This window comes from Mustela nivalis, assembly GCF_964662115.1.
Source record: "Mustela nivalis genome assembly, chromosome: 11".
Taxonomy (NCBI): domain Eukaryota; kingdom Metazoa; phylum Chordata; class Mammalia; order Carnivora; family Mustelidae; genus Mustela; species Mustela nivalis.
In genome coordinates, this window is record NC_139030.1 from 25,369,510 (window position 1) to 25,396,077 (window position 26,568).

The window sequence follows — 26,568 nt, forward strand, 5'->3', positions numbered from 1 at the left end:
AACAAGAAAGGTCTCAGGTACACAACCTAACCCTACACCTAAAGGAGCTGCAGAAAGAACAAGAAAGAAACCCTAAGCCCAGCAGGAGAAGAGAAATCATAAAGATCAGAGCAGAAATCAATGAAATAGAAACCAAAAAAACAATAAAACAAATCAACGAAAGTAGGAGCTGGTTCTTTGAAAGAATTAATAAAATTGATAAACCCCTGGCCCGACTTATCAAAAAGAAAAGAGAAAGGACCCAAATAAATAAAATCATGAATGAAAGAGGAGAGATCACAACTAACACCAAAGAAATACAAACTATTATAAGAACATACTATGAGCAACTCTACGGCAATAAATTTGACAATCTGGAAGAAATGGATGCATTCCTAGAAACATATAAACTACCACAACTGAACCAGGAAGAAATAGAAAGCCTGAACAGACCTATAACCAGTAAGGAGATTGAAACAGTCATTAAAAATCTCTAAACAAACAAAAGCCCAGGGCCAGACGGCTTCCCGGGGGAATTCTACCAAACATTTAAAGAAGAACTAATTCCTATTCTCCTGAAACTGTTCCAAAAAATAGAAATGGAAGGAAAACTTCCAAACTCATTTTATGAGGCCAGCATCACCTTGATCCCCAAACCAGACAAGGATCCCACCAAAAAAGAGAGCTATAGACCGATATCCTTGATGAACACAGATGCGAAAATACTCAACAAAATACTAGCCAATAGGATTCAACAGTACATTAAAAAGATTATTCACCACGACCAAGTGGGATTTATTCCAGGGCTGCAAGGTTGGTTCAACATGCGCAAATCAGTCAATGTGATACAACACATCAATAAAAGAAAGAACAAGAACCATATGATACTCTCAATAGATGCTGAAAAAGCATTTGACAAAGTACAGCATCCCTTCCTGATCAAAACTCTTCAAAGTGTAGGGATAGAGGGCACATACCTCAATATCATCAAAGCCATCTATGAAAAACCCACCGCAAATATCATTCTCAATGGAGAAAAACTGAAAGCTTTTCCACTAAGGTCAGGAACACGGCAGGGATGTCCATTATCACCACTGCTATTCAACATAGTACTAGAGGTCCTAGCCTCAGCAATCAGACAACAAAAGGATATTAAAGGCATCCAAATCGGCAAAGAAGAAGTCAAATTATCACTCTTCGCAGATGATATGATACTATATGTGGAAAACCCAAAAGACTCCACTCCAAAACTGCTAGAACTTATACAGGAATTCAGTAAAGTGTCAGGATATAAAATCAATGCACAGAAATCAGTTGCATTTCTCTACACCAACAGCAAGACAGAAGAAAGAGATATTAAGGAGTCAATCCCATTTACAATTGCATCCAAAACCATAAGATACCTAGGAATAAACCTAACCAAAGAGACACAGAATCTATACTCAGAAAACTATAAAGTACTCATGAAAGAAATTGAGGAAGACACAAAGAAATGGAAAAATGTTCCATGCTCCTGGATTGCAAGAATAAATATTGTGAAAATGTCTATGCTACCTAAAGCAATCTACACATTTAATGCAATCCCTATCAAAGTACCATCCATCTTTTTCAAAGAAATGGAACAAATAATGCTAAAATTTATATGGAACCAGAAAAGACCTCGAATATCCAAAGGGATATTGAAAAAGAAAGCCAACGTTGGTGGCATCACAATTCCGGACTTCAAGCTCTATTACAAAGCTGTCATCATCAAGACAGCATGGTACTGGCACCAAAACAGACACATAGATCAATGGAACAGAATAGAGAGCCCAGAAATAGACCCTCTAATCTATGGTCAACTAATCTTCGACAAAGCAGGAAAGAATGTCCAATGGAAAAAAGACAGCCTCTTCAATAAATGGTGCTGGGAAAATTGGACAGCCACATGCAGAAAAATGAAATTGGACCATTTCCTTACACCACACACAAAAATAGACTCAAAATGGATGAAGGACCTCAATGTGCGAAAGGAATCCATCAAAATCCTTGAGGAGAACACAGGCAGCAACCTCTTCGACCTCTGCCGCAGCAACATCTTCCTAGGAACAACGCAAAAGGCAAGGGAAGCAAGGGCAAAAATGAACTATTGGGATTTCATCAAGATCAAAAGCTTTTGCACAGCAAAGGAAACAGTTAACAAAATCAAAAGACAACTGACAGAATGGGAGAAGATATTTGCAAACGACATATCAGATAAAGGACTAGTGTCCAGAATCTATAAAGAACTTAGCAAACTCAACACCCAGAGAACAAATAATCCAATCAAGAAATGGGCAGAGGACATGAACAGACATTTCTGCAAAGAAGACATCCAGATGGCCAACAGACACATGAAAAAGTGCTCCATATCACTCGGCATCAGGGAAATACAAATCAAAACCACAATGAGATATCACCTCACACCAGTCAGAATGGCTAAAATAAACAAGTCAGGAAGTGACAGATGCTGGCGAGGATGTGGAGAAAGGGGAACCCTCCTACATTGTTGGTGGGAATGCAAGCTGGTGCAGCCACTCTGGAAAACAGCATGGAGGTTCCTCAGAATGTTAAAAATAGAACTGCCCTATGACCCAGCAATTGCACTATTGGGTATTTACCCTAAAGATACAAACGTAGTGATCCAAAGGGGCACATGCACCCGAATGTTTATAGCAGCAATGTCCACAATAGCCAAACTATGGAAAGAACCTAGATGTCCATCAACAGATGAATGGATCACGAAGATGTGGTATATATACACAATGGAATACTATGCAGCCATCAAAAGAAATGAAATCTTGCCATTTGCGACAACATGGATGGAACTAGAGCGAATCATGCTTAGCGAAATAAGTCAAGCAGAGAAAGACAACTATCATATGATCTCCCTGATATGAGGAAGTGGTGATGCAACATGGAGGCTTAAGTGGGTAGGAGAAGAATAAATGAAACAAGATGGGATTGGGAGGGAGACAAACCATAAGTGACTCTTAATCTCACAAAACAAACTGAGGGTTGCTGGGGGGAGGGGGTTTGGGAGAAGAGGGTGGGATTATGGACATTGGGGAGGGTATGTGCTTTGGTGAGTGCTGTGAAGTGTGTAAACCTGGTGATTCACAGACCTGTACCCCTGGGGATAAAAATATATGTTTATAAAAAAATAAAATTAAAAAAAAAAAATGGAAAAAGAAACTATCAATTTATACTAGTTTCCAAAATCCTAAAACAAGACTTTGTTTTTGACAAAACTTGTGACACACATATACAGACATAAACTTATTTGTGAGCACACCTGCATACCTCTGCACTTGAGTGTGTGTGCATGTATGTGTGTGTGTGTGTGTGTGTGTGATGTACACACAAACCCATATATAGGGGTTTGTGGTTTGTAGCTAGGACCCCAATTAAAGATGGAAACCTATTAAATAAAACTTAGCTGGATATTTCTTAAAAGCTTTCAGGGAAAAATAATTGCCTAATCAACTTACTGAAGAAAAGATATGATTATTAATGAATAAAACTATAAGCATGTTCATTCTGAATCACTCTTTTGCATAATAGAGAATATGCCAAAAATGGTATCTCATTTTCACTTCTCAAAATTAGGTAGATCAGATAAACCATTTGTTTTGCTCTGGAATATTTAGCTCTTTAATGGTAAAAATCTAATCTGTATTTTTAAAATCATTTGCATTTCTCCAAGCGTTGACCTATTTTATGGTGCTTGTCATCATGTACTTTGCTGTACAGCATTTCATACTAGAAATGATAAATTGCCAGAAAGTAAGTACAATTGTTATATAATGCTATCATATTCTGTTCTGACTACTAAAATTCAAATTCAGAAATCTCATTATGCTTTACATATAGATTGAATCATGTCAGCCTTTTAAGTTTTAAATTATTTAATTTTCTTAAAGGAAAAAAAATTATCCATTTTGTATAGCCCAGGGGACTAGAAAATTATAAGCATTTCTATCTATAAATAACTTAGACTGTATTTGAAATTTAAATTTATAATCATAATTAGTATTCAAGCCATTTTCACAGATTACAGAAGAGTATTCCCTTCACGACTTCCAAAAAACATCATATTGAAAATTACCTTCCTTTGGAATGGACTTCAGTTAACATTTAGTTGTCTGAGTAATATTCTTCTGATTTCTGATACAACATATTTTCTACACTTTACTGAGATGGAAATATGCCAATATTTTCACTTTCTCCGAACATGCTTTCAAGACATCCTATTATCCCATGGCTAACTTCTTCCATTTGGTTTACTGATAATGGGGATTTAACTAAAGTGCCCATTGTTTGATTTTTGTATTTTTCTTTCTTTCACCTCTTGGTTCAGAAATGGAAACTGATGTTCCTTATTCAGCTCAGGGAAAAATCTTTGAGTTTTATTTTCCCCTGGGGTGGGGAATTCACAAGTCAGTATCATTTACTATTTGTGTTGTTGGGGTTAATGTAGAGCATGAAATCAGCCATCATATCTGGCTTGCTAAAATGTTAACACAGAGGCTCCTGGGGGTGACTGAGGGTTTAGGAGAAGGGTGTAAGCCTTTGGAACACCAAGCCTTGCATGATCACTCGGTAATTGGAATATCACGGGGAGTTACCTTCCCCTAACCTTTCTTAGCTTAGACTGCTGGCTGCCCTGTGATCTAAGAAATGTATGTATTGTCCCTTAGACTCTGTTTAGTAGAACGTGTAATTAGCATACCGTATCTTTTTTTTTTTTTTTAAGATTTTATTTATTTATTTGACAGAAACACAGCTAGAGAGGGAACCCAGCAGAGGGAGTGTGAGAAGGAGAAGTAGGCTTCTCACCCAATAGGGAGCCTGATGTGGGGCTCAATCCCAGAACCCTGGGATCATGACCTGAGCTGAAGACAGATGCTTAAGGACTAAGCCACCCAGTTCCCCCAGGCATTGTATCTTCCCTGTAAATAGATCCTCTCAGTTTCAGTAAAACCCCAGGTCAACATCCCCTGCTTGAGAAACAATGATAAGGATTTGTGATTATCCTGAAGGGCCAATAAAAACGAGTGAAGAGCAAAGTGTCTTCGTTTCTGAGTGAAGACCTCCTTGCTTTCTTCTCTCCTTTCACAGCAAAGTTTGGAGTAATCTTTCATCTGTTGGTAAAGGCATTGCTGTCCATTCCTGGCATTGTGTCAAAACTGAGAAGATGCAATAGATTGTATGCTCATTAAACTACTGGATGACTAGCTGATGACTGATTTAAAAAAAAAAAAAAAAAAACAGATACCATACATTGCAGAGTAATTCAGCAGGGTAAAGAAAAACATCAAATCTTTATCCATAGGCTGTATTTCAGAAAACAAATTTTCCAGGTAAACAACTAGATAGACATAAACTACATCACGCATCATTTGGAAATCATATATATTTACTCTCTGGAAGGGGCTTTAGAAATTTTCTACTACAATATGATAGCTGTTTTGAGATAAGTAAGTTGAGACTCAGAGATGTAACTGTTCTTTCAAGTTAAAGTCTAAATTTGGTTACATTCTAGCTGCATGGCCATAAATGAGTCATTTACTCATCTAAGAATGCATATTAATTATTAATAATGTAAGAATGGACTTATTCCAATATTTATAATATTGAGGAATCAGAATTACAAAAAGATTTAGGAAGCAAATAACTGCTCTCATCTGTATAGTCTTAAGTTTTGTTTTATTTTGTTTGCAATGCCTTGATTGGAACTTTTATGGAATGCTGAGTGGCTAAGAACATGGTCCTAAAACTCATGGCTCAGAGCTTCCAATCTTATAATCTTGACATTTGATTAGCTATGATGGAATCTTAGAAATTGTACCCTAGTGTTACCCACTTTCTTCCTAGTGAATCCTGTCATTCATGACTAAGTCTGAAAAGAGAAAAATAAAGTCTAGAAGATATAACATATGTAATCATTACCCTTACCTTGGCTAATTGAATTTAAATTAAAAAAAAAAAAAGACAAAATGAAGTTTCATATCCTATTAGCAAAAGACTAATCTAGTAGCTTTGCCATCATTTACAAAAGATTCTATACCACAGTTATAAAATTAAAAATTAAAATATATAAGGGGAAGCCTGGGTGACTCAGTCAGTTAAGCTTCTGCCTTGGGGTCTCAAGTCACGATGACAGAGTCCTGGCTCCCTGCTTAATGGGAAGTCTCCTTCTCCTTCTCTGTCTCTCTCTACCCTTTCCCCCTCTCGTGCTCATTCTCTTTCAAAAAACAAACAAAAATAAATCTTAAAAATAAAGGGATATATACAGGTAAATATATATAATACAAATAAAACATACACATTTATATATTTCTATGTATAAGAATAAAAACTTAGTTATCTAACTGTAAGCAAATTTGGCTTTGGGTTTAAAATAACTTTTTTTCACTAGAAGATACTGGTTATATATTAATTATTAATCTCCCCAGATAAAACTAAAATAATTATCCAGTAATTTTTACTGAAGAAAATCTACCAAATGAAAGATGTATTTTTAGAAAATAAAATTCAGAGAAAATTAGGTTGTAAATAATTTTCATGTAATTATATGCATCTTAGAGAAGAACATCTTGTCAATCATCAACACTATCATTGTCATCATCAGAAGCATCATTGTGGTCATCACCCCATTAATAGCAAGCATCTAGAGGGTACTTATCATGTGCCAGGAACTGTACACATAGTTAACAGTTCCTGTATACATATACACAAGATTAAAAACCCAGGCGATGTAACTCCATAGTACATACTCTTTATAACTTCATTAATAACAGTTACCTTGGGAACAAAGTTTTTGCAAAGCAGTCTTGTGTTCCACAGATAATGAAAGCTAAAGCTAGGCAAGACTGAACCAGCTTTTTAGTCTGATAGCAAGTGAGTAAGTGAAGGAAGGCAGAGGGATCTACTAAATTTTATGGCTCTCTCCTAGAACTGCAACTTAAAGGTATTGTGTAACGCTCACTGTGTTTGGCAGAGGATGAGTTGAATAGTTCTGACATATATATATATATCTCATATGATATATGACATATATATGATATATCATATTATATCATATATATTATCATATTTAAAATACATGTATATATTTTGCTCTCAGTGAAATTAATCTAACCTGAATTAGAAAGGTAATATAACTTCATTAAAACCAGATTACAGCTATCTACCTGATAAAAATGTGTTCCAGATTTCTATTAAATGGTATTCATGCAGTTCAAATCTTTATGGGTGATACTACTACAAAGGATAGTAAGGACTTCCAGATAGGTTCCTCTGATTCTTTTCAAATACAAAGATTCAATTATATCCTACTGTGACAGCACTTGACTTTTTGGTTGTATGTGAATGGGCCAGGCCTCACAAAAATAAGTATTTATCTGTCATTTTTATCCCTGGTTACCTCAAAATACAAAATACACAATAATTGACATGCCCTAAAGCCAAAAAAAAAAAAGAAAGGTAGTCTACAACCACAAATCTAAACAAATGCTCTAGTTTATTTTTCTCAAAAGGAATAACCATGGTAATCAACATGTCCATCATACACCAGCAAATAATATCACTCTGTTTTGGATGTTCCCTAAAATATAGTTATCAGGAGTCAGAAGAAATGGTTACACAACTGAGTTGATCTCTTGCCCTAGAAGAGTGGTGTATTTCTGATATTGCTCAAAATGAAATAATATTCCCTGCATGTTTTAAGTTTATTTTCTAACATGAAAACAAAGTAATGATTCCCAACCTCATCTCATAATGAAAAAAAACCTCACATTATATAATGTTATAGAATATAAAATATAAAATGTACTAGAAATATTAGGTATTATTCATTACCATTCTTACATAGCTAAAGCAAAGGTACTTAAAGAAAAACATAATATCATGCAATTAAATTATATGCAGCTGTGAGAATAAAGTAGGGAAATTCTTGATTTCTGTATAGGGAGAATATTGGGAGAAATAACTGTACATATTAATTACATCCTATAATCAGATATTGTGATTGATAGATTAAAAAAATAAGGAGGTGGAAAAGTATGAGCCTTCAAATAGTCAATGTTATTTACTTACAATCAAGCCACTGTTTGCTTGCCTTTTTTCTCTGCCATGGATCCTTTTGTAGAAAATTCCGCCTGGATTAAACTGAGTACTCCAAATAATCATATCTCTTTGATAATATACATCCATCCCTGTTATCCTTGAATTATGTTCAATATGAGAAATTTGTTGATGATCGCCACTGTAGTTGAATGGATATATAAAACCCAGGATATCAGTGTCATTAGCAATGTAGAGAACTTGATCTTCAGAGCCTGGAGATTATTATAATAAAATACAAAAATAAAGTAAATTTCAACTAATGTAAAAGCAATAATTATACTTTTAAATTATCTTTAATTATTATTCTTAACAGTTTCTTGTTCAGTAAAAATCAACCAGCTTTGTACCATACTATAGTCTCTGTGACTTATTTCTAAAACACACTTACCTAAATTTAATGAGAGTTATTGATGTAGGTTTTCCCAAGACACAGCTTACCTTATGGCTAGGAATTAGGTATTTGTGGTAGATATTCTTTTCATAAAGAGGGATTTCTATTTGATAAATTGCAATACATTATGTTCTAATGCTTTGATCCTCAATATTCAGATGTTATGTTGTGTACTCATTAAGCCTCAAACATTCCTGAGCATTTAGTTTATGCATCCAATTCATCATTTTCTTAGGTTAAGAAATGAAAATTAAGAGGGGGAGAGTCTTCTTCTAATATTCATATATCTCAAATATTCTTCTAATTTTATTATAAAAATTTATCAGGATTTACTACATTTAAGTGTCATGTCAGTATTATTTAGCATCTTGCTAGTGGATCCCTATAATCTGAAGTTTTGACACCTACAATAAAATACTAATGTCATTTGTATATTGAGACAAGTAAAACCCTAAATTTTTAGGGAATATATTAAATAAATTATTAATGAGACCATGAAGATTGAATTATATATACACTATCTTCAAATTAGAAAAAATAGACTATGAATTCTAGTTCAGCCCTAAGAGTTTAATGGTTCTTACTTGGTTATGTTTATCTCCTCTATGGCAGGCACTATTCTACAACTTTCATAATTTATCTCCTCTTCTTATAGGAAGTAGAGATTCATTTTTCCATTTTACAGATGAGGAACTGAGGCCCAAAGAGTTTCTTAGCTTCCCCAAGGCCACAGATCATAAAGGCATAATGCTAGGATTCAAATTCAAGTACATTTACCTCTCTAGCCCATCCTTAATCCACTATATCATGTTGTTTTCCACCTGTAATAACTGTTTTATTAACATTGTCCAATCATGTCCTGTAACTTAACAATATTTGTTATAATATTATTTAGTAAAAACCAGAGCATGAAAATTCATAAACAAAAAAGTTCCAAATACCTGTTTAAGTTTTAAAAATGATATTTCTAAGTAAAGGAGGTCTGAATTAAAGCATGATTTTATTTCAAAACCTTTTAAATTCTTACTCAAAATTCCATTCTCCTTATAGTGCTAACCTTTAACCCTTTAAACTGTTATTTTTATCCATTATATAATAATATTTTTCATATACACTGAGAGCAGGACAAAAAGAGAGATGCTTCATATTCTATCACGTTGGCTTGTAAACTTTTCCCTTCTTCTGACAGATTTTTTAAACATGAATGTGGTTTTAACAATAACCACATATTTGATAATCATGTCTATAAATCATCCCAGATTAGATTAAGAATGACAACAAATCAATTTCGTCAATTAGCCAATATTAAAAAGAGATTTTGCTATATTTTCAGGCATGGAGCTATTGCTAAAATATAATATGAAACATTGTTTTCCCCATAAGATATTTATAGCAGTTATAATAGAATTTGAAATAACTGTTATAATCTTACCTTTTGCTATGCAGGTGTTATTCTTTTCCTGAAAATTCTGGTCACACACACATTTATATGACCCTTCCATATTGATACATTGGTGGGAACATGTGCCAAACACCAAACATTCATTAAGATCTAGAAGAGAAGAGCTCCAAATAGCATCATCATACCTCCAATTTCCGTTTCTGTTCTTTCCACATTTAAAAAAAGACAAATTTACTTTTCTTCCTTCAACTTATTTCTATTTCTTTCACTGTCCTTTTAAAACTCTCAAGTATATGATTTGCTATGTCATATTTTCTGACAGTAACAATTTTTACAATAGTTTCGCTGTAATAATTCATCAGTTGTTTGTACACTGCTTTTTAATCCACTTAACACATTGAAAGAGCCCTTTCAAACTTCCCTACTATTTTCATTCATTCAAACACTTCTTGAGGTTTCCTTTTGAGACTGTTTCTGATTACCTACCTCCATACATTTGTACATATCATATACTGTCCTATAAGCCCCTTGCCCACCTTGACCTAAAGACTTTTTATTCATTTCTTAAGATCCACATGCATAAAACCTTTCTTGTTCTCTACCAACGTACATCCATCCCACAGTTTCTCTGCTGTTTACTATCTGGGTGTTTCTCTCTTACAGCACTATATGTACTGTATATTATATATGTAGTCATATATACATACCCCCTACTTGACTGTCAGCCCCTGGAGGGCATTAATTATTAATTTTTTTGTCTGTGTGTTACATAATTCCTGGCCAACAAATGAAGATACAGATACAACTGTAACACACTTCTGGCTTCCTATATACAAAGAAACAGTGTTACAAGAAGGGCTATGTGAAATAAACAAAAGCAACAAAACCCTGAATGTCTACAAATAAATGAATACATGTGCATTATAAGTAATAAATAAACAAATCACAGGCAATATTCTGTTGTTTAGCACATGCCTCTAATTTTAATGGCTTATGCAGAGCCAGCAATAATGTCAGGTGACTCTAGTGAATTACTACACTCTCTCTATTTTCAGTCAGCTTAATTCTTCTGCTTTTTTTTTCATGTCACCCTAATTATGTAATAAATCTGTGAAATAAATCCTTCTTTTGAATTAGAAAATTTAAGAATAAGCACAGCAATAATACTTTCTTTCTTTTTTTTTTAAGATTTTATTTATTTATTTGACAGAGAGAGAGATCACAAATAGGCAGAGAGACAGAGAGAGAGAGAGATGAGGAGAAGCAGGCTCCCTGCTGAGCAGAGAGCCCCATGCGGAACTCGATCCCAGGCCCCTGGGATCATGACCTGAGCCGAAGGTAGAAGCTTAACCCACTGAGCCACCCAGGCGCCCCAATAATACTCTTTCATTTAGCTCTCAACTGTGTTTTGAAGCCTTAGTGGTAGAGATCAGGACTTTGCCAGGGACACTTGCAAGGACAAGGGCGAGGCTCAAACATAGGCTTTCTGATTCCTTTGTGTCTACTATGATATTTTGCCCAAGGTGAACTTAGGCACTCAATGACAATTCATTTCTGTGTTTCATTGAAATATAGGACAAAGAGGTAAAGAAAGCTGTATTGTTAGTGAATACCATACCAGGGACAAAGCAAAATGCATTTTGTTGGCACCTGGCCATCAAAAAAGTATTACAATAAATACATTTGATTGTTTGACATCTGTAGCTTTGAACAGCATGTTATTTGATCTTTCATTTCCCTTTGATATGGAGTCAAAATAAGCAAAAATCTACATGATTTCATAAAAATTTCGGGCCCCTCACATGGCCCTATATTGTCCGGAATCACGATTTTCTCTTCATCTCTATACTAATGCCAGGGGGTCCAGCTCGTTCAGTTTGTAGAGTATGTGAGTCTTGATCTCAGGGTCGGGTATTTAAGTCCCATGTTGGGAAGAGAGATTACTTAAAAGTACACACACACACACACACACACAGACACACACACACTAATGTTGATACTGTGGGCTTTCATAAGGGGTGGAAGAATCTCACACATGTCCAATACATAGAACAGTGCCTGACACAGAGCAACTGTTAATCCATTGCACTTCTCTGCTGTTTTCTATAATTTGTCTTCCCTTTACGTATTCTAATTAAAGCATATTGGCTTTAACATCACATAATGATTTCTTAATCTCTTTTTGAGTTATATATAGGGAAAGCACAAACACATTTGAATTTTTTGAATTATGAACCAAAGTCATGTCTTTCCCTTCCTCCATACCAAATCAAATTGCTTTTCCTTGGTATCAAAGCTTCCTTTAATAAGGATACAATTTTTATTGGAGTGCAGAAGTTACTAATTTGCACAAAAAGAATACTGGATTTGTAGCAACTTAAAATGAAGAGAGAAGTTGCAGCTTTTATTTGACATAGAATAATTAAAAATACAGAAAATTTTGAGAATTTTGAGTTTTAAATATTAAGTTTATAAGGAAATTCAGCCCATTATTCATGAATAAATTTTAGAAAATTAATGATATTGAAATTAAAATTTTGAAGAGGTTGTGTGTATATGTGTGTGTTTATATATAATTGATAGAAAGTTTCTGGGGAAGAAAGAAATAATATAGCCTTGAGAAATAATTTACTTCTTAAATTAAAATAGAGAAAACCTATGGGTGCTTGGGTGGCTCAGTAGGTTGAGCGTCTGATTCTTGATTTTGGCTCAGGTCGTGATCTCAGGGTCCTGAGGTTGGGCTCCATGCTCAGCAGGGAGTCTGCTTAAGATTCTCTCTATCCTTCTCCCTGTGCCCCTCCCCCTGCTCACTCTCTCTAAAACAAATAAATTAATCTTTAAAAAATATATTAAAAAAATAGAGAAGGCTGTTAGTTTTCAGTGCTCGCTCCATATTAATGGAGAAATAAAATGCCATAGGCAATTCAAACAAGTATATAATTCAAGATGTACGTAAATATGACATGGCCATAATTCTTTCCCTTTTGGGTGGATATAATTAATTCACTTCAATAATCTCATTTTGATTGACACAAAGCAAAAATCACTTTTCTTTATCCAAGAATAACATGGACAGTAGAGAAGGCAGCTGGTGGGTGAAAGCATTTTACAACTTGAATTTACAGTAGATAAGCCAGCCTTAAACAATTTAGGCTTGGCTCTAATCACAATAACATGAATTTTAATGGAGAAACTGGCAGTAAGTACATATAAGTCTGTATTTCATGGCTGTCTCACTAAAGCTTCGATGTATATTATATTTACCTATAATTTACTATGAGATCCTGGCTATCCTATCATGCTCAAATTTTAAATGATCTCAAGTAAGTTGATAGAGATTTCTTTAGATCCTGTCTTTGAATTTTAGAAGGCATTCCTAATAATATAAAGCACTGTTTGAGACATGGTGTTAGGACAAAAGCCCACAGTTCTCTCAAAGTGAATTGCCTACTGCAGTACGGCAAATGCCACAACTCAGGAGAGATGGGTCATCATAAACATGTTCTTTCACGAAATGTCTCTAATTCTCCAATAGTTCCTGAACCAGCAATTTTTTTATTTGCATTTCAAAACAGAGTTGTAACAGTACAATTGAAATTCCTGCAGGTCTGAATCTGCTATAGAAAAGGCTTTGTTGTCTCAGAGATGGTTAGCTTAGCCATACAAACAGGCTTTTGACCCCAGGGACTTTCACTCTTGTAGGTAAAACGGTATCCCGTAGATACACACCAATCTGATGAAAATCAATCCCATGTCATCTCACAATTTAACAGCCTATGAGTCTTTTATAACCTAAAGATTTAAGAGCAAGCTGTTGAGGAAATGTACTATACCTTCACACTGTCTGTTTTTCATGTTTCTCTGAAATCCAGGCTTACAGCGACAAAAAACAGATGTTTTTATTTGATTACAATATGCATCATCTCCACATGGATTCATAGTATCTTCACAGGTATATTCAGCGGGAGCTAGGATTTAAAAATACCATCAAAACTAATATGATTCTAATTCCTGAAGTGGGAGTTTACATTTTTTTCTTAACTTGAAATTATATTTATTATTCTACAGATAAGTATTTTTTGAATTTATAAGATTACGACCTTCTTTCTGTCTAAGTCATGATTTCTTATAAAAGTATAGAAGCAGATAAAAAGCTGAGCCCATTTCCACTGAATATAGTTTCAGACCAAACTGCCAATAGCTGATATTTACAGCTGTTGACGTACACTACTTGTGGAAGGAAGTCGAGAGCCAATGTTTCTAATAACAGGTTATCATTACAAATGTTACGATGTATGAGTACTATATCCTTCTCTAGGAAACAAAAAGTTTCCTAGAAGCTCCCAGAGATGTGGGCATTAATTGCTAACCTAAATTTAGTATTCAGGAATTCAATCAAGGGTACTACCATGTTACTCAAACAAGTAGGCTAAATCATCAGTTCTTAAAGTTTTTTAGCCCAAAAATATATAGGAAGAGCAGTATGCGCCAGTGGTCAAGGGCTGTTAAACAACTTACGACAGACTATGTGTTATTTGTCATTCCCAGCATAGTAATTACAATTTCATAGCTTTATCTCTCATTCCAGAAAACATTTTAGAATGCAAATAAATGAGAGGGACATTATTGTAAAATAGATGTTGAATTATCTGTTTTTTACTTACATATATCAAATTATTTTGAAATATGAAAACTTTATCAGAATTATAATGGTTATTGGTCCCCACCGACTCTTGAATATTTTATAATTAATTAAAGTACACCACTGGAATTTCACCTCAGCCTTGAGGTATATGTGGCCATATTGTGGGAGGTAATGCTTCATCAACCCAGAGGAACAACTTAGATGCATAAATGAGAAAAAGTGAAAGAACCCATAATAGGAAGGATTTTATGACTTTTATAAGCAATCTGAATTAGAGTCATAAGTTTGGTTATTTTTCTTAATATGAAAAATGAGATATCAAACATTAAACATGAAAATAACCAAGCTCTAATAACTCAAATAGCATCAAACTCCAACTAAATTAAACAATGATGTCTTCTTTAAGAATAACTCAGCAATGGATTAAAATCTTAAAACACTGAATAAATTACTAGGAACTTTATTATTTTTCAACTAAATAACAATGTTTGTAAGAAAAAATAGTAAATTTATATTTTATGAAATAAAATTAAGGAATATAGATATCTTTGCTGATAACAAAGTCTGCAATTGGATATTGAGATCTCAGATTCAGGTCTAACAAGGGTACTCACTGTGAAAACGACCTTTCCCACCTCATACTTTCTGATATTAATTTAAGTGGCATTCTAATGTTGCATTGGTAAGGGCTTACCAAAAAGAACGTACACTTAAGTACATTTGTGAAGAATGATATTTTCTCACACCAGTAGAGAAAATTTTAGTCATGTTGAAGGAGAATTGAACTTGCATGTTGCTATACTTTAACAGAAACTAAACTTACTTATTCTGCAGCCTTGCTCATCTGAACCATCTCCACAGTCATCAAGTTGATCACACTGGAAGTCCATGGGGATACATTTTTTATTGCTGCAAGTAAACTCATCTTTTTTACATGGTCTTGCTTTATATGTAAGCTTACCTATAGAGTCATTAAAAAATGATCAGTACTTCACAGGATCAAAACAAATTTATTGAGTTCATTAGCACATTCAAGATTTTATTTGAACACTATGAAAAACATGGCTCCACAGTCCTTTATTTGAAGGTCTTGGGCCAAACGAAAAATGTTTGGAAATTCTGGACTTTTAGAGGAATAGCAGTGTATTTACCCTATAATAAGTAACACTACATTTCCACCGGAAAATGTCTGAATATTCATCCTAAGTGAGACCTTGTTCTTAAAGTAATAAAAACTGCTTCAGACCAGTTCAGGTCAGGGTTTGTCATCAAATGATTTTGCCACACACATTAGTAAAGCCTTGGTTTTAAAAGTTTTGTTAATTTCCTAATTGTGAAGAAGGAATTGTGTATACAGACATAAACTCCTTACTAACACTCTCCCCTCAAGGAGCTGTTTAACAGAGAACATTTTTAAACCACTGTTTTTTCTCTCATGCAGTATTTTCAGAAATAAACTGTGCATCATCAATGGAGATTTACAGACTAGTAGAGAGTTTGGATAAAGCTGCACAGCTCTACTATTCAAGTGAATGTCAGCAGATTATTTTTCATACTTCGTCAGAAGATCAAGTGTCTGAAAAAAATACTCTCAGACATGCTACATGGAAAATACTTTTGTCATTTTTTGAGCCCCCAAACCATGGTATTATCTTGTAGCTGTCACTAAATCAATTATTTCACATTAAACGGATTTACCACCACAGTGATCTTCATCGGAGTTGTCCCCACAGTCATCAATCCCATTGCATGTTTGCTCAGACTGCAGGCAGATTCTGTTATTTCTGCATCTGTAAGGTCTTGTTGGGGGACAAAGAAATTTTGCTGAAAAAAAAAAAAGGAAAGAAAAAAATCAAAGCTGCTCCTTTGAGTACACTGACTTATGAGGAAAGATCCCCTTCCTTTTTTTTTTTTTTTTTTTTTTTTGGTCTTCCTTTCTTTGTTTTGTTTCGTTTTATTTATTTATTTATTTATTTAGTTTCCTTCTTTTCAAATCCATAATCTGGCTTTTCTGAATATCTTTTTTTGTGGAAATTGCCTTCATGTAGGTACTAGAAACTGTGTGAGAATAGAAGCTATGATCTTAGTTATTTATATTAACTACAGAAAAGAGTACACAGCTGAAATGAAATAAAGTAAGAAAAAGAGCCAGACTTCATGGTCTCATTTCCAGTTGCCTTATCTTAGCTGACTTCACTTGGTACACCAAATTAATTTATGCCTGCAGTTTATACAACATGGCAGGACAATTAGCTATTTGAAAGAGCAATTTCACATAGAGCAGATCTTGAGCAAGCATACGTTACAGGTCCAAATTTGAAAATAGGTCATCCAGTGGGGGGGGGGTACTATAACTGTTTTTCTTACTCTGTATCTCTGTAAACAAATGCATAAATATGTATTTGAGTCACATAGGTGATCTTTGTTATTTATGTTTAATTTTTGTGGGTATATGTAGCCTTGGGGGGGGGCAGTGTGTGTGACTTATAATGACAGCAGTGAAAGCCAGAGAATTTTATCCTTGTCCCTTCTATCATTATCTAATTTGAAGACTTCTGCCCCTAGAGGAGGAAACCTCTCATGACACTTTATCTTTACATGTGGAATACTCAAGGTGTTTTCATTGGTTTCTTGATCTTTTCATTCTTGAATTCTTTGCTGATATTCTCATTTATATTCTCATAGATTTACTTGATACTATACCCTTAAAACTTTCAATTCACTATCTAATTCTAGCATCTCACAATTGATTATAGGATGTTCTCTCAGGAATTTCAAATTCAGTAAATTCAGAACTCCATGCTTTATCAGCCTTCTCCCCAAACATAAGCTTTGTGTTATTTCCATGGTTCAGTTAGTAGCACCATAGCTGCAAGTCTGGGGTTATTCTAAATGCCTTTCTCTTATTGACCTTCAGCTCTTACTAGTCAACAAATCTGGTTGATTCTATCCCCAAATTTGCCTTCTTCTCTCCATACATATCAGTTATAACATTTCAGTTCTGCACTATCTTTTACAGAGAAAACTGCAGTACAATCCCAAATATCTCTATTTCATTGCCCAACCTAAAATCTTCCAAAAGGCACCAGAGCAACGCACCTTGGACATTAATCTGATCATCTCTTCCATAGTTATCCAGCATTTTCTGAATAAAATTTAAGACACTTCACCTGCCATAATGGACTGATCACTACTTTGTCCATGCTGCTCTTACAGACAAATCCCTTGTCACTCTTAATATTCTAGCAATACTACTTTATCAGCTTCTTAAATATGCCATACTCCTTGCCTGACCTCCATGGTTTAATTGAAATCTGGTTCCCACTCCAAGCATAGGTCCTCCTCTTCAGATCTTTTAGGAATATCTCTTAAATTTCTCAAGCCTCATGTTATCTTATATTTAAATACCCCTTAATTTCCTACTTTAGTTTTCAGAACTTTGTTACTATACCTTACATTCAATTTTTAAAAATAAACTGAAAAAAAAAACCCTATTATTTTGATAGCCAGTCATTTGATTAAATATCTTCCTTATTGCTATTTTCTCATTGGCCTTATAAACATCATCCCCTCCCCAGTTTACTAATGTAGCACCTTCCTTCATCATTATTGCTCTCTGTCCAAACTCATTTCAACATTCTAGATGACTTTAACATCTACATGAACAAACCAACCAATAGCTGTGCCTCTTAGCTCCTTGAGTTTTTCATACCCAGTAACGTTTTACTCTAATTCACCTAAGCCAGCAAGTATCCTAGAAGGTTGTGAAGATTGGTAGATTCTAATATATTTCTCTTCTTAATTTAGCCAATGACATTTCGAGTTGCTTGCAGGTAAGAATATTAATTGATCTACATGAGTGCTGCTGGATATATTATTTCCTCCAACGGCTTCCTTTACAAAGTCACTAATCTGAATGCTACAAATTCTGTCCAGCATTTCTTACTTTCCCAAATTTTTAATTCAGCCAGTCTCATTAAATCTTTTTTCTGTCTTAGGTGAAACTTTAGTCCATTGATAGATCGACCTTTTCCTATTCTCCAGTGTTTTTGTCTTTAGTTACCTCGGCATTGACATAAGATCCCGTGCTCCATCTTTCAGTTTACTCAGTTGACAAATATTTATTGGTAACTTATTATATGTTCTAAGAATTCATTTAGAAACTCACTTTAGTACAAATAATCTGGATTATCTGGACCTTCTCTCTTTTTCATTTAGTTATCTAACAAAACCTAAGCTTAGAGGAATAAAACCATCTGCTACTCCAATGTCTGCATTCTGGGAAGACCAGCAACATTGCAGATGATCATGCCACAAGACCAACTGATACCACAAATATGAATATTTATTAATACCAGATGGGCCCTAAATATTACTTGGAAATCATATATATCTATATCTACCTAGATATAAATACAGATATACATGTATATATATAGATAGATAGATATAGATATAAATACAGAGAGATAGCATATTAGTCTCTTACCCTTTGCAATAACAATTTAGATCTGTATTCCTTTCAAATTTTCTAAAATAACCACCTTCCATATTCTATATATGAATATACTTTCTACTGCATATATAAAAATGAAATAAAATGGTGAATTTGTTATCACCTCATTATATCATTGGACATCTGCCTGCATCTATAGACAATCTATCAATTCATGTCAATATTTTTAATAACAGAGAAGGGGTGACTACTCTTATCTAAAACTAAGTTTTCATCTGCTCTGGAGCCCATTTTTTTCTGCCTTTTCAGGAACCATTCCATCTTTCTTGATACATTTCATTACCTTGATATTTCTTTTGCCATACCTTTTTTTTTTTCCCCCAAATTCTTTTGTGGTAACTCACCTGTCTCTTCCAGCTGCTTATATTTATTTAGAAGTTTGGTGGCACTCAGTATTCTATCCTATCCCCAAAATAATAACAGTATCTTTTAATTTGGATTGTTCAAACTGTAGCTTTCTGAATTCCTCCTTAGGTAGAGTTCATCTTATTCCTCTCCTCCTTATCTGTACATCTACTTAATTCCACCATTGCTTAAAATATAATGTATGAAAATCTGATTTGTACAATCAGAGTAAGATCTTGTCAATGAGAACCATGTGCTGTTCTTTTTTCTTTTTCTTTCTTTCTTCTTCTTTTTTTTTTCTTTCTCATTCCAATTACTTAGCACAATCCCTGGTACATAATAGCTTGACTCAATGTTTATACTGATGACCTAGGGGAATGTAAAAACATGCACAGCATCAAGCTGTTTGTATTTTAGGTTTTCCAGCAGCTGTGTGGCATGTCACTGAGAATAATTTCCTGGTCCTAGAAGTGGTCCTGGGAGTATGACACTGGAGCCTCACATGGCTAATTAGCAACCATTTCCTATTCCACTCACTAGTTGTGTGTTGAAGTGGAATAGAGAATAGGAAAAAATATATATATATATTTTATATATATATATATATATATATATATGCACATATATGTATATATATACATACTTTATAAAAACAATTGATTCTGGCTTAATATTGGCAGGTGAATTTATATTTTTTCATGGATTATAATTCAGAAACAATATAATCTCTGGTGATTTTCTAGAGTCCATTGTGTAAGATGATGTTGAACTAAAACTGAAACTTAGTTATATTTCTCATTAGTTTTGTCTATAGAGAACACTCTCCAAAGACTGTCATTTTTAAGTTTTAAATCCCTTTAAAAATAAAGCTTCCTCCATGCTTTGGATATTTTATTCAATTGTTTTTTTTTTTTTATTTATTTTTTATTTATTTTCAACATAACCGTATTCATTATTTTTGCACCACACCCAGTGCTCCATGCAATCTGTGCCCTCTCTAATACCCACCACCTGGTTCCCCCAACCTCCCACCCCCCGCCACTTCAAACCTCTCAGATTGTTTTTCAGAGTCCATATTCTCTCATGGTTCACCTCCCCTTCCAATTTCCCTCAATTCCCTTCTCCTCTCTAACACCCCTTGTCCTCCATGCTATTTGTTATGCTCCACAAATAAGTGAAACCATATGATAATTGACTCTCTCTGCTTGACTTACTTCACTCAGCATAATCTCTTCCAGTCCCATCCATGTTGCTACAAAATTGTAATGTCAATAGTCAATGTCATTGTCTATCAAAAAATATTGTTTTAACTTGGTGTACCAAATAGGACAAAGAATTAAGTATATATACACTCATGCTATGTCTTCTTTAATTCACCTGAAGTGCTACTTAATTATATCCAAAGCAGTAGTATTTTTCCTTAAATTAGAGGTAAAATACAATTTTACTGAGATTAGATACAAAGAATGAGAAGAAGGAACTGAAAATGTTTGTTACCTAGAAGAAATCCTTTACTTGGTGATATAAACAGACATTCGCAGTTGCTGGTTGCGTAAGTACGCTCCTGACAATTATCAAGAGTCAAGAGTAGCTTGAATTTGAAGAAGCAATAACTTTTGTTAAGATTTTCAGATTGAAAGGTTATATAACTCCTAATTGCAGTTCTCTGTCTGTCTCTTTCTCTCTCTATATATATGTATTAATATATTAATATATTTATAACATAGGACATATATGAAGAAATAATATATGCTATATTTAAGTACATTAATGTATTTATGTAATAAAATACATCCATATACTTACATATTAAAATATTATCAATATACTTCCATATTATCTCCATATATATCTCCCTGACATTGGTCTCAGTGGTGGGTAACTTGTGGGGCTACATGATTTTATTATTCACATTTTGTCCATGTACTTATCTGTCCCCCACAAAAAAATGTTTTAGCCTCAGTAACCAATCTGGTACAAAGCCAAGTCCTTATATGAACCTCACACAATTCAAAAGCCAAACCACTATAAGTCCTCTCAGATAGGCCATACACTATCTTTTGAATAGTGTTGACATGTACAAGTTCAGATTTAGGGGCCATCTTTGTAAAATCATCAACTTTGGGTAGGGTAATCTATTGCTACCTGAATGAAAGCTGTATCTGTATCTACCTAACCCCAGGATGGTAGACTTTGCAGTTTGCCTCACCACTCTATTGATTCACGCCAGCATGTTAGATCTGGAGATGACAGTATAATCTAGACCCAGGTGAATTGCATACCACACATATCAGGGGCTTCATCAGAGTTGTCTCCACAGTCGTCTTCTCCATCACACACCCAAAATTGTAGTTTGCAAAGGGAATTATTGCAGAGAAACTCATCTGATCTACAAATATTTCCTCCTTTATTTTCAAACAAAACAGAAAAAGAGACACAGAAATGTAGCATAATTAATTAATGCCAGTCAACAGGACACATATTCCTCTAATTATCTTTGCACAGTACCTAGTTTCTCACTTCCATATATTTTTTTTCCTGTACAATATGAGGGACACGCAGTACCCAGACTATTTTTTTTTTCAAGTTACTCATGGTTTATTTTTCAAAACAATCTGATATTACCCAGGTATATCATATTTCCTTTGGAAAATACTGGTAAGATGGTAGAAGAAAGTTTTTTCAAATATAAATTATCTCACAAAATTTTTTATGTTACTGTAAAGAAACTTAGATTTTAAATGGTATTAATTTTCATTATATATATTGTGTTGTTCTGGAAAGAAAAGACACTTGCAAAATTATTAGTTCAATTTGGTTATATCTGGAAACTGACAAACTGAGTTGCTGAAGACAGAATAACCAATGAAAAGCTTTTGTGGTCACAGATAATCAGTTAATTTTATACAGAATTAGAAGTTGGGGGACGCCTGGGTGGCTCAGTTGGTTAAGCAGCTGCCTTCGGCTCAGGTCATGATCCCAGCGTCCTGGGATCGAGTCCCGCATCGGGCTCCTTGCTCCGCAGGGAGCCTGCTTCTCCCTCTGACTCTGCCTTCCACTGTGTCTGCCTATGCTCTCTCTCGCTCGCTCTCTCTCTGACAAATAAATAAATTAAATCTTTAAAAAAAAAAAAAGTAGTTGGTGAGGCGGTGAAATATTTCAGTCATACTTCTAAAAAATATACAGTAGTGTACCTGATTTTTTGTGTATTTTGTAAATGTTTGCTTTTTTCTCTTTTCACAATTAAATATAAAACACCAAGAATACAAAGATATGCTCACTTAAAATTAAATATATTTATTCTATGCAAAGGAACCAAAATACTAATCAGCTTTGGTTATATGTTTAGATATGTAATAATATATAGTGGAAACTGCAATGGCTGGGGAATTAGGAACTTCCCTTGTGTTGCCTATTAATTTCTCTGGGACTCAGTGTCTTCCTATGTTATAAGAGAGGTATGGCTAAAGTAATTTATAAGGTCATATTTACAAGCAGTACCTGGGGAAACAACCCAAAGCAACCTGATGGGAATTCAGAATTAAGATAAATAAGATTGCTCTCAGAGAATTTTACTACCTATTTCAACCTCGTAAGATAATAAATATGGTTTCCATATTGGATAGATTTGATGACTGAAGGCATTAACATATTTAAAAGTGGACATGTTTATTAAATAATGGGGCTGGAGAGTGATAGTGTTCATCCTTGTGGGACTAGAAAATCCTGGAAGGAAGTATTGCTCATTTTGTGGTTGCACTTTAGGGGGAATAATAAGCCTAAACTTAGGAGGGTCAAACAGCTCGTCTTGTTGGGTTTTGACTTGTATACGAATCTTTAATAATTCCCTGACAGCAGCAAAGACTTAATTTAGCAAATGACAGAATGAGTTTGGATTTTAGCATGATAACACTAGCTAGAATGTGGAGAACTTGGAAATAAAGGTAGCAAGAGTAAAGCCAAGGCTGGAGGAAAAAGACCAATTTGAAGAGAGGTTGTAGCAATGCAAAAGAGTTGGTACTTGATTTAGAGTAGCTATGTTTGAAAGTGCTTCAGAAGGTAGAATCCTCAGTATCTGATGGCTAAAAAGATGAAGGTGGCAAGGAGAATGAGCAGTCATAGTACTCTATTTTTGATTTATTTGGACCATTTAGTGGTTTTTAGTATTGTCCAAAAATGGTATTGTCCAAAAATAAAGAAACACAGAAGGAAGAGCAAGCTTAATAGAAATAATTACACAATTCATTTAGGGACTAGTAAGACAACCATATAGTGATATTTAACAGGATAGTGGATACATGTGTTTAAAACATAGGACATGTTCTGAGCTGTAAATATGTAGCCGGGGATGATCCGAATGTAGTTGTTATTTGAAATTTGAAACAAAACAGAGAAAATCACCATTTAAAGACTGGAGAGATAAAGAGGAGTCTGCAGAAGAGATGCAAAAAAGTAGCCAGAGTTGTTGGAGAAATACCTGAGAAGTGTTCCAACAAGGAAGTAGTAGTGAGCACATTTATATAATGCTAAAAGAGGAGGTTAGGTGAACTGGTGGTGGATTTAGTGATGTGTTTGTAGTTCGTTATTATTAGATGAAAATGTAGTAGTTACTGTAATCATCCATCCCTTTCCAGGAGTTTGGCCTTAAAGGCAAGGAAGAAAGTAGGAAGTTAGTGAATAAGAGAGGCTGGTTCCTTGAATGGAGTAAAACAGATATCTGATATACTTAAATCCCTCTGAGAATAACTCAGTAGACAGAGTAAGCTTGAAGATACAGAAGAGAGAAAAGGTAATTGATACGATGAATTCTTTGAGAATCCAGAAATTGTGAAGGATTTGAGATTTAAACTAATATAAAAGGATTATCCTTAGATTGGAGGTGAAACAAGTCTCCCATTTCAAGAGGGAGGAATGGGGGAAAGGTTAGGCTAGGCACAGCACTAGGTATATTTGTTAGTTTGGTGACCAGATGTTGAATAAAGCTAAAGATTTTAAACTATTTCTGTGAAGTTAAAGGTGAGGAAGAAATTCGACATTTTAAAAACTCGATAGGGTTAATGGTAGAGAGATGATTAGGGACATATAGTTTGATGGCTTAGAATCTTAATAGTTGAAGCTGAGGCCAAGATATTATAGTGATATCAATCTGAACAGTTCTGAGAGTTTCTGCAAAAATGCTTAACACAACTGGCACATCCTACACTGGCATCTCTGCAGACTAGCAAACTCTAAAATATGGAAAAAGGCAAGTCCCTGGTAAGTCCACCACGGTGAGTATCACCATGTAAGACTGATAATATAATATCTGGCATTGGGGTGCCTCTTTCTTTCAACTTCTGGAATGGTCAGTTCTAAAATGCCCTAATTCTAAGAATAATTTCAATGATCAAAACCCATGCAAGAAAATATATTACCATTTAACAACTCTGTCTGAGAACAATAAAAAAGATAATATGTATAGTCTTTACTATTAAAGAAACTTAAGATATGAATATTGATATGAGGTGAGTGTTTGCTTAATTCAGTATCAAAATCCATGGAATATGAAAGTTATATTCTTTCAGAATAAAGATGCTCTCATGACTAAATATCATTGCATGTTCCATTTTACAATGGATTATATTCAAACAAAATTTGTGACCTCTTGACATCTTCTGAGTATTTTAGAAAAGTCTATTTGTAGCCCATCAGTATTGTTAAAAGGGGAAAAAGAATGAGTTCCCAAAAGTATCACATTAGATAACATAATTTCCCCATAAATGGGCATATTATTATTTTTATTAAGAAGAAGAGGAATATAAATGAAATCACAATTGTAGAATAAGAAAAACATTTTGTGATAACTTACTAAAGGCTTCCTATTGTACCATGAAGAATTTGTATTAAAAAAAAATGCATCATGGGGCTACCATGACATCTTGAATCTAACATAAAACGCTTATTTTGAAATGGCATGAGGCACACATAACCAACAGAATTCCAGCTTCCTAGTCACTAGTCATGTTCTTAATAAGCTCAACAGAAGATTATTAGAAAAATAGAAAAGTGGGGCGCCTGGGTGGCTCAGTGAGTTAAAGCCTCTGCCTTTGGCTCAGGTCATGATCTCAGTGTCCTGGGATCGAGCCCCGCATCGGGCTCTCTGCTCAGCGGGGAGCCTGCTTCCTCCTCTCTCTCTGCCTGCCTCTCTGCCTGCTTGTGATCTCTCTCTGTCAAATAAATAAATAAAATCTTTAAAAAAAATAGAAAAGTGTATATATACATATATAAACAAAAACCAATGTCTAAATATAACTGAACTTTTGGCAGGTTCATAGAAATCTGGACAGGGCATTATCATCAAAATTAACCATCTAGAGTTCCCATTTTAATTTAGGTGGGGGGAAAGTTTAATATATGGTAATGTTTTATAATTTTCATAAATAGTTAACATATTTTTGAGCTGGTGATTACTAAAAAGAATAATTCTCAATCTTGTCCACCAAAATTGCTAGAGAATAAAAGTTTGGGAGCTCAGACCAAAACAAATACCAAGTTTCCTTGAGGAAACATGTTTTAGCTTTGGAAGTATGAGTGCTGCTTTTAATTCCACAGTATTTGGGGGTTTGACTTTTTTTTTTTTTTTCAATTTTTTATTTTTTATAAACATATATTTTTATCCCCAGGGGTACAGGTCTGTGAATCACCAGGTTTACACACTTCACAGCACTCACCAAAACACATACCCTCCCCAATGTCCATAATCCCACCCCCTTCTACTTTTTTTTTTTTTTTTTAAAGATTTTATTTATTTATTTGACAGAGAGAAATCACAAGTAGATGGAGAGGCAGGCAGAGAGAGAGAGAGGGAAGCGGGCTCCCCGCTGAGCAGAGAGTCGGATTCGGGACTCAATCCCAAGACCCTGAGATCATGACCTGAGCCGAAGGCAGTGGCTTAACCCACTGAGCCACCCAGGCGCCCCAGGGGGGTTGACTTTTTAAAGTAAACTAGTAAAGCTGGTTCTTTTAGAAAATGTTCCTGCATCCCTATTGCCTTCCAACACCAACCTTTGTTCATGTGTCCAGATCCGGGATGAATGAAGTGAGATTTGTTTATTCTGAGATTCCTTTTCCTCAAAGCCTTAAAGTACATTTATCCAGTACCT

At 34.5% G+C, this 26,568-nt stretch overlaps 1 protein-coding gene across 1 annotated transcript in view; it reads right to left on the reverse strand.

Annotated features, from left to right (window-relative positions):
• Positions 1-26,568, reverse strand: part of LRP1B (LDL receptor related protein 1B) — a 1,916,825-nt gene that overhangs the window by 114,528 nt on the left and 1,775,729 nt on the right. The window contains exons 72-77 of the mRNA XM_082690181.1: positions 21,709-21,831; positions 16,264-16,389; positions 15,389-15,526; positions 13,754-13,888; positions 9,951-10,070; positions 8,098-8,339 (exon numbers count right to left, since the gene is read on the reverse strand). Coding sequence (XP_082546307.1) covers positions 8,098-8,339; positions 9,951-10,070; positions 13,754-13,888; positions 15,389-15,526; positions 16,264-16,389; positions 21,709-21,831 — 884 coding nt within the window. The remainder of the gene's footprint in view (positions 1-8,097; positions 8,340-9,950; positions 10,071-13,753; positions 13,889-15,388; positions 15,527-16,263; positions 16,390-21,708; positions 21,832-26,568) is intronic.